The sequence below is a fragment of the Glycine max genome, chromosome 19 (assembly GCF_000004515.6).
Source record: "Glycine max cultivar Williams 82 chromosome 19, Glycine_max_v4.0, whole genome shotgun sequence".
Classification (NCBI taxonomy): Eukaryota; Viridiplantae; Streptophyta; class Magnoliopsida; order Fabales; family Fabaceae; genus Glycine; species Glycine max.
The window spans coordinates 34,558,526-34,574,779 of NC_038255.2; the positions used below are offsets into that span (position 1 = coordinate 34,558,526).

The 16,254-nt window shown below is 35.3% G+C and overlaps 1 protein-coding gene across 12 annotated transcripts; it reads right to left on the reverse strand.

The window, feature by feature from the left end:
• Window positions 1–465: 465 nt before the first annotated feature.
• On the reverse strand, window positions 466–15,168 carry LOC100806108 (regulation of nuclear pre-mRNA domain-containing protein 1A). Of its 12 annotated transcripts, none has more exons than XM_006604097.4 (10): window positions 14,719–15,168; window positions 13,427–13,528; window positions 13,109–13,214; window positions 12,097–12,228; window positions 11,326–11,573; window positions 8,429–8,548; window positions 8,191–8,335; window positions 5,276–5,415; window positions 5,164–5,199; window positions 466–1,715 (listed from the first exon to the last, which is right to left on the reverse strand). In XM_006604097.4, the coding sequence occupies exons 4-10, from the start codon at window positions 12,170–12,172 to the stop codon at window positions 912–914; spliced, it is 1,569 nt and encodes a 522-aa protein (XP_006604160.1). In that variant the 5' UTR covers window positions 12,173–12,228; window positions 13,109–13,214; window positions 13,427–13,528; window positions 14,719–15,168; the 3' UTR covers window positions 466–911. The 12 variants fall into 12 exon arrangements, with proteins under 12 accessions (XP_006604160.1, XP_040868386.1, XP_040868387.1 ...); XM_041012452.1 differs by having other exon boundaries at window positions 13,109–13,177; window positions 14,719–15,159; XM_041012453.1 differs by having other exon boundaries at window positions 13,109–13,204; window positions 14,719–15,159.
• Between the last annotated feature and the right edge of the window lie 1,086 nt (window positions 15,169–16,254).

The window sequence follows — 16,254 nt, forward strand, 5'->3', positions numbered from 1 at the left end:
CAAAGACCATTAATAAGTTAAACTATCGTTTGTCCGTTTGAATAAAAATTACAAGAACTAAAAGATGCATAAAATAATTGAAAATGTCAAATCAAAATTAAAACATAAAAAATCTAAATAATTGAGACTAAAATAACCTCAAGTTTTTTATAACTAGGTTTTAACTGACTTTTAATAACCTCTGGCTTTTTTATAATAGCTCATAATATGATTGAAAACTTATTTAAAGAAACAATCTTGTGTAAGAGGGAAAAACAAACTCACGAAAACTCAATTGCAAATCGCAGGCGTTGCTTTGCTTGACAAATTCCGTTCCTTTACCATCATATAGCTGAAATCCGTCTGTCCTCAGCTTAATCTAAAGTTCATATCATAATTTACACGAAAATTTATAAACTTAAATATAACAAATCTTGTCATGTATATCATAAAAAGTTCGGAATTAACCGGGCCCTCAACGCATAGTTTTGGCTCCAACACAACATCTAAATCCATAAAATACGACATGGTCTGTACATATAACACCACATCAGCAGAGAAGGATGCAGATTTTTAGAAGTGCAAGCTGGCTTTTGACTGATGTCGAATTACTAAAGACATTCCTACAACCCTCTAAAACCACACATCTAATAAGCCACAAGGCAATAATAATATGCTAAGTTTTACAGTAAGATAAATAAAGAAATAAATAAACCCTACTCAACAATAGTACAAACCCGTTATCTTCGGTGTAACACAATGAAATTATTCTAGCTCCAGGAGATTAGTACCAGCCAACAACTAAAGTTACAAAGCACTTACTGTGCACACCAGACTGTAGAAGAATCAGATTACCATACCAAGGTTATGGGTGGAGGTATGAAGGCTTTTTCTAAGCAACCTTACGCCGAAAAGATCTAGGACTGGGAATTTTATTGTCGAGATATTGGGGCCATAGGCATTGATGAGGGCTGGTTATAGTAATTTCCATCTGAACCCTGAAAACCCTGATATGTACCCATTGGAGGCGGGGTAAAAGTAGAAACACTATTCAGGGAAGGCCCAACACCTGGATAGGCTGCAATTGATGGCTGTTGTGTCACGCCATAGCTGTATGCCATACTACTAATGGATCCGGCAGTCTGCATGAACTGCGGCACAGGGTACTGTGACATTGGTGGTGGTGGTGGTGGCGGCAATGGGGGAGGTGATGAAGAAGGTGGAGGTGGTGGTTCGTTGGGAGTAGATTGTTGGTTGGTTGTCGGTGGATTGTGTTGAATAGACTCAGAAAGTGGAAAGGGAGGAAGTGGTTGTTGAGGATTCTGAGATGGTACAAAAGATGGCTGGTCATTCTCAAGCTTGGTCCTCTTCTCAGAGTGATAATCTGCTGAAGATTCTTTCATTGGATTTCCTATCACACCTTCTGATGCTAGGGATGACAACACATAAGATAGCATCTGCGCAGAGGATGTTGAAGCAGTCAGTTTTGCTGCCACTGCAGCAGCTGCAGACTTGCGTGGATCTTCCTCAATGTGTCCAGATTTTTGAGAAAATGACACTTGTGGTGTGTACATTAATGGAGCCGATTGCTCCCTTTCACTAGAAATATTAAAACTTGCAGGAGTCATGGAGGTTTGAATTTCCTTTGAGCTCTGCTCAGCTAATGATGGAATGTTGTTGACATTCAGTAATTGCTGGCAGGTGTTGGTCGCCCGTTCTGACTGAACATGTGCAGCCTGAATTGTTAACACAAGCATCAAATATAAGAGAAACCATGCTTACACCAAAGTAACAATTTCAATACATAATACATGAAATAAAGTAATTTACTTCTACCATCCCCAGTTGACGTTCTGAAGTGTTAATTCTAACAGATGGGTGGGGTAATTATATATTAGGCATAAAATTATTCATGATTCTTCACCTAACAACTTAGGCTTTTGGGATAGTTAGTTCATAACATGGTATCAAAATAAGTCTATACGACCAAGTAATAAACAGTTTGATACTTCCTGCCACCCTACACCTCTTTCTAATGAAAATGTGAGTTTCAGCAAAAGGTAGAGTGACAAACAACTCCATAGATGGGCAAAAAGATTTCTGAATAGCTTAAAATCCTCTGCCTGATTCAATATACAAGGTTTATATATTGGAAAATTACTAATGTAAGGAACCAACGTAAACTAATTATACATGGAATATATTTCTTAATTCTATTCGGAATATATAATCAAACCTGCCCCCCACCCCGTCTCTCAATATAATATGTTCCAAGTTTGTTACACATGAACTGGCTTAGAGGAGCCCAAATAGACCACAAGGATATCTGCAAATTGATTGCTAGAGTTAACAAAATAGTGATTTCCTTGGACTTGGAGATAACTTTCTCCCTATTAAATGGCAATCAGTTTATATATGCTGTCCTTGGATAAAATATTGGATTTGATGTATGTGTAAAGCTGCTTGATTATCACAATATAGTTCCACTTGATCAACATTCACATACTTTAAATCACAGAATAACTATTTCATCTGAGTTTACAAGTGACCATTGTCATAGCTCAATATATAGCTTCTCCACAGGACTGAGCAACCACATTTTGCTTCTTAAATTTCAAAGATTACCAACAACAAAAATTCATTTTCCTTAGGCAGATTGCCTATCAATAGACAAGCAAGTCTATTACACTGGTATATGAAATAGAAAGAGAAGGTGGGAATCTTTTATTGAATGATAAACAAAACCTTAGTTCTGTACTCAATGTGAGTTCAACCTGAAGGTGATCAATACAAGTTCAATGCCAGAAAAATTAGAGTGATTCCAAGGTACCAAAATGTTTCCCTACGTCATGGTCTTCTTCTAAGCCCTACCTCAGTCTCGCCCCTTTACAGCTTCCTCGGATGCTGATTGGGGTTCAGACCCAGATGACAGAAAATCTACAACTGCCTCATGTATTTACCTTGTTCTAAATCTAATTTCCTGGTGGTCAAAGAAGCAAACACTTGTTGCAAGATCCAACACCGAAGCTGAATACAGGAGTTTAGCTAACAAAGTTGCTGAAGTTCTTTGAATTCAGTGTTTCCTTACTGAATTACAAGTGCCTTTTTTAAGACCAATTCTCCTATGCGGAGTTGGCCAGTTAGGTTTCTAAATAGTTTCTCTCTGTATCTGTAACAATGACTCGATAAAATTTTCTGTTCTACGAATTCACCTTTTCTCTCACACAAACTTTACACTTGATTATAGTGATACATTTTCTCTAGTAGCTAAGATGGCTTCTATTTGGATATTTCTTTCCATAACAACTACAGGGTCAAAGATATCTGAATAAGGAATCAAAGACGATGGACTATCCCCAGTATGACGGATACAAATTGTAACTTACCTGTCAAGCAATAGTGGCAGCAGAGAACTAAATTTGTTTGGAGACACATAGGTTTATTAGGAAATCCATTAATGGTATCATTTCTCTTCTTAGGATACAAGATTTCAAATCTCCTCTTCTTGACTAAAATTACCATGTGAAATTGCTAGGTTTCTCAGGAAATCCATTAAGGAAATAACGAGTTTACTAAGTGTGGCTTGATTGTTGCAATAAATGCATTGGAGACAACTACATCCACAAAGGCCCCCACCTCCTCAGCTTCCTTGACTTTCAAACACCACAATATCTTGAGGCAATCACTTAGCTGATGTGTCAATCATGTAGGAGCAGGAATCTAGAGCATTTGGTGGTGGAACCCTCAGAATACGAGGAATGAGATTTTCCATAGGCAGAACCTCTCAACTAGTCAAAATTTGGTTAAGGTTAGAATGTATAGCACGAAAAACTAATACCGCATACAAGTTCTCAAGGTTGTTTAACAAGCCTTGATGATCAGCTTGCAAAAACATTTTCAACTCCTTTACTGCAGCCTCCCTAAGCAACTGAATCATTTATGTCATGATCTAATTGTCTAAGGGACACCAGTATCTGGGCTGAGTCATATAAGCATTTAATACCATTACCAAATAAGTTGTTAGGATTGCTCCAAAAGATGAAGCACATCTCTAAGGTTTTAAAATTGACCAAAATAGTGGAGCATATATTGTCATAAGAAAGCACACAGCTGGTAATCAAACTTCTACCACCATTGACTTCAAATTCAAGGGAATGTCAAATGTTGAATTTCCATTCTCCAATCCAAAGCAATCAAAGTGACCCTAGGATTCACTGATAGACAAAGCCAAATAATTTTAACTACTCAACTTCTATGCGGTGATTGAAGATGTTCCTAAGAAGGCATATTTGATCAAAACATTTGGCGATGAAAATTTTCACACCAAATGAGAGGGGGTCCTCATGTTTATATTGTTTGAGCTTGAAGTCATGGGGATTCTAGGAAGGGACTAGCAATGGCAGCACAGGAAATGTGACAAAAAATGTTGGGTAACAATCAGCCACTACCATAACAGACCAAAACTTGACTTAACTAACAACTTAAGCTTTTATTACAGTTAATTCACGAGATTATTAGAAGACCAATATAACAGATTTAAAACGCCGAGTAAAATAAAAAGATTGCTTTTAATGGTAAAAAGAAATCATACTATCATAGAATAGAAGAATAGTTCTAGATACTCTCAATTGCAACTTACAAGACAACCTTCTCCACATCACACCCCTCTATAAAAAAGAGAAAAAAGAGAACATTTTATAGTTTATACAGTCTTCTACTTATCTGTTATCTATAAAGTGATTTGAAATCATTACAAATGTTTCAATCCATAAGTACATAAAAAGCATTCAATGCAACATAATATACAAAATGTTATATAATATTGACTTTAAATGAATTACAATAGTTTTAAATCACCCATTGATGGCTGAGAGCCATTTTCCAATAGTTTAATAAAATAGAAGGGTAGATTAAAAAAAATCAGAAAAAGGAATCTTTTAAAAGGTAAAAAAAAAACAGCAACAATAAAAAGCAAGGACACAGTTCTTTTCATTTCAAGATTTTATTTCCCCAGCAGATAAAGACACTAATATCCTCATAGGGAAGTTACTCATAACCACTGTCTTTCAGATAGATGATAGTGCAATTTTTTAGCACGTGATTGGCAAGTCTTTGCCATCTTATATATTCATGTATAAAGAAAGACAGAAACTATAACTAATTGAATTTGGATAAGTTCCAAACCTGAATCTGGCTACGGACTTGACCCAGCTTGAATTCCTGCGAACAAAAGCATGTTAGAAGTATATAATATAGGCTTTATCAATTTTGTGAAGGTTAAGTCTCAAAAAAGAACCTGATCCTCGAGAGCTTCTCTCAAGAGTGACACAAGACTAGTTCTAGATGACTCTATGGCTGTTAATTGCTCGATGCAGTCCTTCAGTATGGCATTATGCCCCTGGAGCTCATCCACTAGTGCAGATCCACCGAATTGCCCTACACATTGATGATTGAATTGCAAAGTATATACAAGAAGATGCAATCAACAAGCATTTCAGCTTAGATAAACACATTAACAAAAAAATACTATATTTTTTCCTTAACATGACAACATATACACAAAGTGCATGAAATGAATTGATGATTTAAAAGCAAGTTCAAAACATATTGCTTTGAGCTAATGCAATCAATCATCGACAACAAAATGATCAAGGACAAAGGCTTGTCAAAATAACTTATGGTTTTTGATAGACCCCAATGGTGTCAAATTGATTAATGTAGCCGGACCTACTAAGTAGGATAAGGCTTGCTTGTTTTTTTTTTTGGAAGGCAGAAAATATATATTATTGATAGATAAACCAGTACCAGTGGTACCAGAGATAGAAGTTACAAGGCACCAAAGTGCTGCCCTCCATAAGAACAACCCAAACTAATACAACAAAAACATACAAGCCCAACCAATCTAGGCAACGAAATTCGTTATATTGGAAGACCAATGGTTGAAACTAGTATTAAAGTCTTTCACTTTAGCCTTTAACCATGGCCAAGCTAAAAAGATAGCATGATCCATGACTTTATAGGGATCAAAAGGTTTTCCTTGGAAAATCAATTGATTCCTATACTGCCATATTATATTATTGTAACTTGACTAACTTCTGTAGGAAATTATTTTTTACCTTATTTTAAGGTAATTTAAGTTAATTATGGCAAATAATTAGACTTCAATTGACATAACATGGATAAGAAATATTCCATAAGATAATATTTGCAATGTAATAGCTATCTTTTGCTATGTCTTGTCCAACTTTTCTCTCCCAACATCTATTAACTACCGAGTGCTACAGATTTTATAATAGGGTTTTCATTCTACATTACAAAACCAAGAATTCTGGAAGGTGGGTAGTGGGGCCAAAATTAAGTTTTGGAAGGATAAGTGGAGGGAGGATGAATTAACTCTCCAAGACAAATATCCTGCCCTGTATCAAGTCAGTTATCAGCAAGATTCTACTATCAGCTTAATGGGCCACTTCGTTGACAATAGATGGGAATGGAAGATGCATTGGAGGAGAAATTTCTTTGATCACGAAATTAATATGGTAGCAGCTTTCATGGATGACATTGATGATGTTCAGATCCACCTCTCTAGCTTGGATTCTCTTATTTGGAGGGCTGATCCTAGTGGGGCTTATTCCACAAAGTCAGCCTACAATCTCTTGAAGGGTGAGGGCAGTTTTGATAATGAAGACAGCGCTTCCAAGATTATTTGGAATCTGAAAATTCCCCCAAGGACAATTGCTTTCTCTTGGAGAATTTTCAAAAACAGATTGCCTACTAAGGCTAATCTGAGAAGGAGACAGGTGGAGTTGCCTTCCTATAGATGCCCTTTATGTGATCTTGAAGAGGAAAACGTCGGCCACATCATGTTCTCTTGCACAAGAACTAGGAGTCTTTGGTGGGAGGCTTTGAGCTGGGTCAATAGAGTGGGCCCTTTCCCTATTGAGCCTAAGAATCATTTCATGCAATTCTCTCATTGGAATAGGAAAAGCTATATAGACAAGAGATGGGAGGTGTTATGGATAGCTCTAGCCATGACTATTTGGAAGCACAGAAATCTCTCGGTTTTCAAAAACCAGATTTTCAACCCTCAAAAAGTCATGGATGAAGCCTTATTCCTTACTTGGTCATGGTTAAAATGTATGGACAAAGATTTCCATATTCACTTCAACCAATGGTCTATTACATTGAAGGAGGAGCTGTCTTAGGGGGTTTTTGACCTTTTTGGTTTTAGCTTTTGTATTTTACTCCCCTATAGTTGGGTTTGGCAGTTATATGCCTTTGTAAATATTTGATCTTTTCAGTACACCTAGTACTGAACTATATATAATACTATATGATTTTTGCTGTGCAAAAAAAAAAAAAACCAAGAATTCTAAAATATTTTAGGGTCCATTTGGTTGTGCTTTTTGTAGAAAAGTGTTTTTTAAATTTTGAAAATAACAAAATATGCCTAAAGTCGTTCAGATCACTGGATAATTTTTTCAAAAAATAAAAAGTAAACCCTTCCTGCCAAAAAGTAATTTCATTATTCTTTCATAAACTAGAAAGAGGAACTTCTACAACTCGAGAAAAGCTATATCATAAAAGCACTGTTTTCAAAATTTATCCAAATGCACCCTTAGGAAGCTTCTTATTATTTATATTCATGAAAAATCTTGAGTACTGTCATTGTAAGAAGAGATGATACAAGTCATGACAGCTACCTAGACTAATTAGGCTTTAGAAAACCTTTTGTTCCAAAGTTTTTTCTTCATTATGTTATGAATTAGCACTGATAAGAATTTTGCACCTAAGCTGAGTTGACTAATAAAGTCAAAGCAAAAACAGCAATTAACCTTTTGACATTCAGACAATACAGATACAATAGTTAAAGAAAAGTTTTAAAAAAATATCAGCAATGAGTTATTCATGCTCAAGACTCTCAGAGTTCAGGGTAGAGAGAAATTGAATCCGAGAGAATCTGAGTGTTAGTCTATTGATCTGAGATAGTTACAATCTATTTGTAGTGTGTGTGTAATAGTTGTATTCACTTACAGTTGTAACTGACTAAATCTTCCTAACAACTATCACACTGTCAAGCAGCTGTACTACAGCTGATACTGGACAGATACAATACACATACACTAACAAAGAGAGGTCACTCACGCATGAATCACAAATTAACAATTAAATTAAATAGGCAAACAATTATAAGTAACTGATAATTTGACATACCTGAAACTATTTCCTTTTCTGCTTTATCAAGACAGTTAATGGCATTCCTGCACTTGCTCAATACGGCATCTTCATCTGTTTGCCCTCCATAAACAACATGAAAACCTGAAGCTATTTTCTCCAATGCATTCCCCACAGATGGCCTCTGCGATAGTTAAGAATAAAGCATAAGAAACACAATCAGCATGCAGAGCAGGTAGGTGCACTAAATCATCTAAATCAAGACAGAAACTATTACCAGTTTCATGTTTGTAGGTTTCACATCTCGGCTATTATTTTCCACATGACTCCCAACAAACTCTTCCTTAAGAATTTGACCGCGAGAACCAAAAACTTTCCTCTCTTCCCATATACCAATCTGCATAAAGGAGAAAGTCATGATACATGGAAAGAAATTTCACCTATGCCTACATTTCACATAATTTATTTTATCATGAACATTTAAACTACAAGAAAACATGATAAAAAATTACATATTTTCTTATTGATGAGTTATAGGAGATGGAGAGGAGTGGAACATCATTATGATGGATGCACCGATAAATGGAGGTATACCTATCATTTTTGGTAAATGGTCCTAAGGGAACTTTCTTTCTGAGGTCAATTAATGCTTCTCAAGTAACCAGTTGATAGACAAGGTTGTTGAACAAGTTGGTTAGGAAAATGTTGTCCGAATTGTCACTAACAACGCAGAAAATTACACAACAATCGGAGGAATGTAGATGAAGAGGAATCTTTATTGGACACCTTGTGCAGCTCATTGCATTATAAAAATTTTAAGTTGATAGACAAGGTTGTTGAACAAGTTGGTTAGGAAAATGTTATCCGAATTGTCACTAACAACACAGAAAATTACACAACAATCGGAGGAATGTAGATGAAGAGGAATCTTTATTGGATACCTTGTGCAGCTCATTGCATTAACCTAATGTTGGAGGATTTTGAGAAGATACAACTCCATCAAAAGACCATTCCAATGGGTAAAAGGATCACAATTCATATCTATTCTAGGACTAGGCCCATTTCTTTGTTGCATCACTTTACCAGATGATTTGATTTGATTACACCTGTCATTACACGCTTTGCCACATATTACTTGTGTTTGAGATGCTTGAATAAAAATAAGGGGGCATTGGATGGATTTTCACATCCAAGGGATGGGAGGATAGTCAATTTTCAAAGACAAAAGAAGGAAAATTTGTTGAAAATTAAATCATTGATAAGGATATCTACAAGAATCTTTCAAATTGCTTAAGGGGAACTTTTCCCTTACTACTTGATGGATTCTGAAAAAAAAAGTCAATCAGAGGATACATCTATGAAGAAACAGGTCTAGCTAAAGAGAAGATAAAAGAAGCCTTTAATGGTGTAAGAAAAAGTCGATCATGGGATATATCTATGAGAGTTGTTCAAAAGCTCGATCCTGTCTTCTTGAAGATACTAGCAGGACTCTCAACTTCTATCCTTTTCATTTTTTCATCCTCATCAATAAAATCACCAAAGCTACTTTGTTCTTCATCTCTTGAAGTCATCTATTGCAACTCATAAACAATGTCCCACATTTGCTTCCTAACTTCATTCACGATAGTTTAACACTCTTAAATATCTTTCTTACTCCCTCTTGGATGGTACTTGAATTGATAAACTCCTCTAGGATAAACACGTTCATAATACTTGCACTCCATTTTTCTGGTATTTGCATCAACACTACCACCATGAAGCCATCCTACATCCTGCCTTAGTCAATCGGAGTTTTTGGTATATTTTTCTCTCTTCTACTACTCAACAATTGGATGGATACCTCCACTTGAAACACTAGCCCCTGCCCCACTACCACCAGTCCCTGCCCTATTATCCCCTTGCTCAGCATTGGCATATGCCGTTTTTAACTCTTAAAAAACAAAGACAACACCTCCAAGCCACCAAAAAAGGAGAGCAATGCAAGTGCATGACAGAGCACCCCCAATTACAGCAGAGAGAGGTCAAGACTTGAGAGATTAAGAAATAAGAGTACAAGATAGACAGAGCACTCATAGTAACTGCAAATTTGAATGCACAGCCACAAACAAAATTTGTATCTAATGTGTAATATAAAAATAGCAATCATCCCTCTATCCTTTATTCCATTTTTGGTGGCAGCTACTCTGCACCGTTTTTCGCTATTGACTACTTTCAAGCTTGAGGATGGTGGCACAATACATTCCCATAAAGACCACGAGAGTTTTAGACTTTTAGTTTACACCCCAAAATGTAAACATTGCTCTAATGAAGGGGGCAACTCCTCTCTTTATGTGTTGAAGGCCTCTAGTGCAGTGATATGTGTCACGCTATGTGTCTGCCATGTCAGACGTCATTTTTCCCTCTCCGCGTCTCTAACATGTCAGACATTGGGGTGCCTTTCTGTTGTGTAGGGTGGCGCAGCTAGTCCAACTACTATGCAACCATTCACCCAAGTAAACAAAAGGAAAATCCTTCATTTGACAACTTGCGATTGAAGTGAAAAGCGAGACTCTACAGTTATACTATTTTAAAAACTTATAACATAGGCATATCTATAAAAAGCAAGATCTAGAGAATTCCAAAAAGAATACATCCGACAAAACTATTAAGATTTGAATTCAGAATTCAACTACAGTTGAATCAGGTATTGCCTCAGTTCAAAAACATTTAATTGTTCACTGTTATCAAAATCAAAATATAAATGCAATTTTCAAAAATAAAAGACTAAAACTCCAAACATTTAACTAAGGAAAACCATATTGTACATTTGTTCGAAAAGTTTGCAGACGGAAAACTTGATGTGTGAACTTTGGAACATTATAAAAGCAATTTTGGCCCATCTAACCACCTTGCTATTCTATGTAAAGCCAACTTGACAAATCAATTTGTAATAAACTTAGAAAATACTGCCAAAAAACTTTGCACTTTTCTTTATTGTCTGGACCTACTACCATTTAACCAAGCCTGTAAATAACAAAATTTACAACTCAGTATCTGAGTTGGTGGTTAGTCTAAAGCTATATTGCCTTAAGAGCTTTGAATCAATTTGCATGCCTTGTTTTAAGGTAAAAGGCATGAGAAGAGAACTAGCATGTATCACAATTTCTAACTAAGAACAATGAATTACTCAAGTACCAGCCGAAGTGCTGCATTCCTCGCAAAATCATCTCCATTTTGAATCACATCTCGAAGAGCTTCTGGAAGAACCTTCCAGAATTCACCAACAAATTCAGAACCCTTTCGCCTGCTGTTCTGTAAAATATCATTTGCAAGATACAGAAATGCCAATCTCTTCTCACGTGAAGAACTATGAAATTGTCTATCCCATGTTTCAACAACTTGTTTGGCTTTGTTCATATGAAAAATACACCAGTGTGACAGGGCTTAACCACGTTAAGGATGATATCTAAGCAGCAGCAAATACTTGAATGCAAAAAATTCAAAAAAGAACACAAAGAAATCACGTAATGTGCGTGTGTGTGTGTGTGTGTGGGAGACAAAAAGACTCCAGCCACATGTGGAGATGAATTTTGTACAAGATTATCATCAGCCATCATAAGGTAAAGAAAGAAATAACAGTTATATTGCATTGTTTACTGGTGAATATGGAATTTCATTAACAGTTCCTCATTAGAAATAGGAAGGGAGGGGTTTATCATTGCAATAAACCAAGGAGAGAGGAGGGTGCTTAGAAACCAGTTGAAGGAGTATTACACCCCTGCCAACATTTCAGGGCTAATGTTCCAACTTCCAAATAAAGTAAAACACATTCTGGGCAATAGGTGATGTTAAACACTAAATCCATGGCTGGACGAACTCAATAAAGTGGAAACAGATAAAAACAACTGCTTGAACAATACAATATTAAACATACATTATAGCACAAAAAATGATCTTGAAGGATACTCTCTATGCTTGTTTGTGAAACATTCAGCTTGGCTAGTTTTTCCACCAAAATCTGTGGATTAAATGTGCTTCCCATCTTTCTGATTAGAGTCAGGAAAAGTAATCAACTAGAATTCCAACTTTGATAAAAACCTTCAAATAAGGAAACCAAGGCAACACCAAAATTAGGATAGAATCAACACCAGCAAAAAAATTAGCATACAAAACATAAAGATACAGATTTATTTATTGATAAACAAGTACACACATCAGCTATTCAAAAAACACATTTATTAAGCAAATTAGATGAAGTAATCCTTCAAAACAAAGTATCCCAGCTAGATGTACTTGAAATAGTCCCAAACTCCTAACAAATGTATCGTTTCCAAAATGATAACCATATTCATATACATGAAATGCCTATGGTGCATGGAGTCAAGCAAATTGGTAATTGTGGTATGGACTCTACAAGCAATATGTATAGGGTCTACACACATCCAGAGCCAAGCATTCCAAATGCTTGTTCTGAGTTGGACCTTCAATTTAGATCATTTTATATAGGATAAAATAAAATATGGGAAAATCTTTTCATGGTCGAACCAGTATCATACTCTAGTTTTCTGATACATCAAAGCAGAACAGACCAACATGTACCATTATTTTGCAATTTGCATATCCCTGTCTGAACATATGTCAATAAAAGTGCAAGTACAGATTACACAATTATTACTTAAAAGTAGTTAAGTACTTGCAATAGTAATTAATTTATTTATGTGGCTCCTCACTTCATAGACAAATGCACTGTCTCCAAGAACACAAACGAGAAGTGATATGGGCTTAGGCAAACCAAACTGAATTTTAGGATTATGCAAAATTGCAAATGAATAAACTAATAGATTTGGCCAATAGATGTAATGTTTTAAAAGATGAATAGACATAAACACTTGGGGCATTAATAAATTAATATTGCAAGTATAGAACTCAAGGTTTTAAATTGTAGTTGTCATCAAAGTTGTGGTTGCATTTCAATTACCTAAATTGCGATTGATGCAGCCACAATTGCAGTTGTGATGCAGCAGCAGAGATCCCCAAAACCATTATACTGCGTTTGCAGACCGCAATTTAAAACCTTGACAAAACTGAATGGAAATTAGAAAATTTTTCAAGGCTCCTATCTGCTTGGTTTAATGGTATCATTTGTCTTTAGGAAACATAGCAGGCAAACCAAAACTATCATAGAAAATTTCTCAATCCCTAATTCACAGATTCCCACATTTCCTAACTGACCAGAGAATAGAGATAACCAAGTCACTTGTCTCCAACAACAATAATAAAAAGAACAAATGCATACCAGCCAGGTTAGTAGAGCCTGATGGTGTTGAACTGTTGGTACTGGTAGAGCTGTGCAACTCAAATGAATAAATTCTTTATCGCCTAGATGCAAAAGTGGGAACTGCAAAGACATATCATGGAAAACAATAGTTTAACCAATTTATTCAACTACAACTACTAGGATTAAAAAAGATCAAGACAGTTTTTTTTTCTAATTTCTAATGCTTACTTTCGAAACTACAAATTATAAACCTTCATTAATTTTGAAAATTGGAACCACTAAATCAATACAACTATTATCAGCCTTGCAAAATTAAACTTAAGGATGAGTCAAGCTAGCCAGTTGCAACTTGCAAGCTATCAACCACCAGCAGCTCAACTAAGTTAGCAGCAGCATTTACAAAGTTACTAAAATCCCAAATCCCAATAACCTCTAAAAATAGCACAGAGATTTTTATTTCCTGTTCTTTGCCATGCTACGCACCAAAAATGCTAACGCTCGTCCAACCCACGGAAACCAAAGTCACAACTAACTAGTAACTAACTACCACCACAAGTTCAAACAGAAACAAATCAAAAGCAGAAGAGAAGATTCTGGAACAACAAAGCAAGATTTGAAATTTGAAAGCAAAGAGGCAATTGAATAGAGGGAGAATTGGAGATCTAGGATTGTGAAGGAAGGTTTGGTGGAAGTTAGCTAGCGAGTCCCTTGCCTGATTCACTTGCCGAAAAGGAAAGTATGGAGTATATAAACACATTTTTCCCAAAAATAAAATAATAATAATAATTATAAATAGACGGAGATTGAGTAAATGTTGTGAAAATCGGCCCGGTCAAGGAAGTGGGTCGGTGGTCGAACCGCTGGGTCACTAACTGACCCAATTTGGCCTGGTATATATTAAAATATTGTGTGTGTATATATATATATATAACTCCAAATTAAAAGTACCTAACATCCAAAATAACACTAGATGAAGAGAAGTCCATCCATACTCCAGGAGAATTTCATTTCAGATTATGCAATTATGACATAGATATACAAATTTCAGATTAATTTCATTTCAGATACATTCATTGACAGAGACAGAGATACAAATTTACTTCAACATTCAAAAAAGTATAAACAAAACTACATAAGCTATTGCATCCAAGTATTCAGCACTTCTAGGCTTCTAGCAAAAAACATCAAACACAACATTGATACAAACACACATATTCCTCGAAGGCCCGAACAACAGTGATTCTTCAAACTTCAATCTCAGCTTGCATAAATGCACATATGAAAGAAGAAACATTAAATTAAGTTATTACCAAATTAAAGTCTGAAAGACTGAAACGGAAACAGAATATTGGAGAATGGAGATTTGGAGATCTTCAGCTGCGACGCGCTGCGCTCCTCCGGCCTCCGCGACAAACAAAAACCCACGCTGCTGCGATGCTCCCCGAACCTTCACTTCGGCGAGAATGACGGTGGACTGCTCCGGCGACAGATACCGAAGAGAGAGGGGCGAGATTTGCGACACGCTGCGCTCCTCCGGCCTCCGTGACAACACAACCTCCACGACAACCAAACACCCACACTGCTGCGACGCTCCTCGGACCTTCACTCCGGCAAGATTCACAGTAGAATGCGCCAGCAACAAACACCGAAAAGAAACGGGCGAGGTTTTAGGGTGAAACGTTGAAGAGAACCCTTGCTCAGTTGTTCGTTTGGTGGCTCGTGAGTCCTCAGGCTAAGTGCTGCTCCAACAAAACGCACCATTTTTAGTCAAAACAATGAATTATAAAAGTTAATAATAATTTCAAATTATGTGATAATCTTTAATTAATGATAAGTGTTTAATTACCCAAATTAGTATTTTCTTAACAAATACTTTTAAATATATAAAATAATTTATTTAGTAAGAGAATTTATATTTAATTCCGATTGTGTATAAAATTCTCTTGGATAAGTGACCGTCCACGCCGTAAACGAGATTACTATAATGAGTTAGAAGATATATATGGTTTCTAACCTAAGATATAATATATATATATATATATATATATATATATATATATATATATATATATATATATATATATATATATATATTATAATTTAATTTAATTTTATAATAAATATAAATAATATATTATGATATAAGATTATTTTTAAATATTTGATAATTTTTTTAGAAACAAACTAGGGTGTTGTCTTGTGTGATGCACCAGTGAATATTTTGTCAATGGACATAATCAATTTTTTAATTTGTATCTAACAATATATAAACAATTATATATGTAGTTTAATTTTAAAAAAAATGATATGTGATAATGGTTAAGAAAATTTTAAGTATTTTAAGGAAACATGAATCCATATTAAAAACTATCAAATAGGACTACTTTAGTATTATAATTTCTAGAAACAAATGTCATAGTAATATATATAAACTATAGAAGGAGATATAAGATAATTTGATGGTTAAGAAAGAAGAAAAGATGAAGAAGATTGCGGATTCCATGTCTTTACTTACAAAAACAAGAATTCTAACAATTTATCCTATGTTTGCAAACTACAATTTAAAACCTTGACAAAATTAAATGGAAATTAAGAATTTTTTTTGTTTGCAATAAACCACAAAAATCAAAAGAAATAGTTGGTTGTCAAAGTAAAATTAACATAGAAATCTAACCAAATAAGCCTTTAAAGAAATATAAGAGAAAGTCTAGGTAATCAAAGCTATGAGACTACACAAACAAATGAAAAACCTAGGTAACCAAAGCTATGAACAAAGGATGGAAAACCAACATACAAAGACACGTGTGCTATAGGCCCACACATTTTTGCCAATCTTAATGACATAT

Coding starts and splice junctions, on each gene's coding strand:
- LOC100806108 (XM_006604097.4), bottom strand. CDS start 12,172: ATGGGAAGCACATTTAATCCACAGATTTTGGTGGAAAAACTAGCCAAG. Junction 8,549..11,325: donor GGAATGCAGCACTTCGGCTG/GTACTTGAGTAA, acceptor TCCTTTATGCAG/ATTGGTATATGGGAAGAGAG. Junction 5,200..5,275: donor GAGAAGCTCTCGAGGATCAG/GTTCTTTTTTGA, acceptor TTTTGTTCGCAG/GAATTCAAGCTGGGTCAAGT.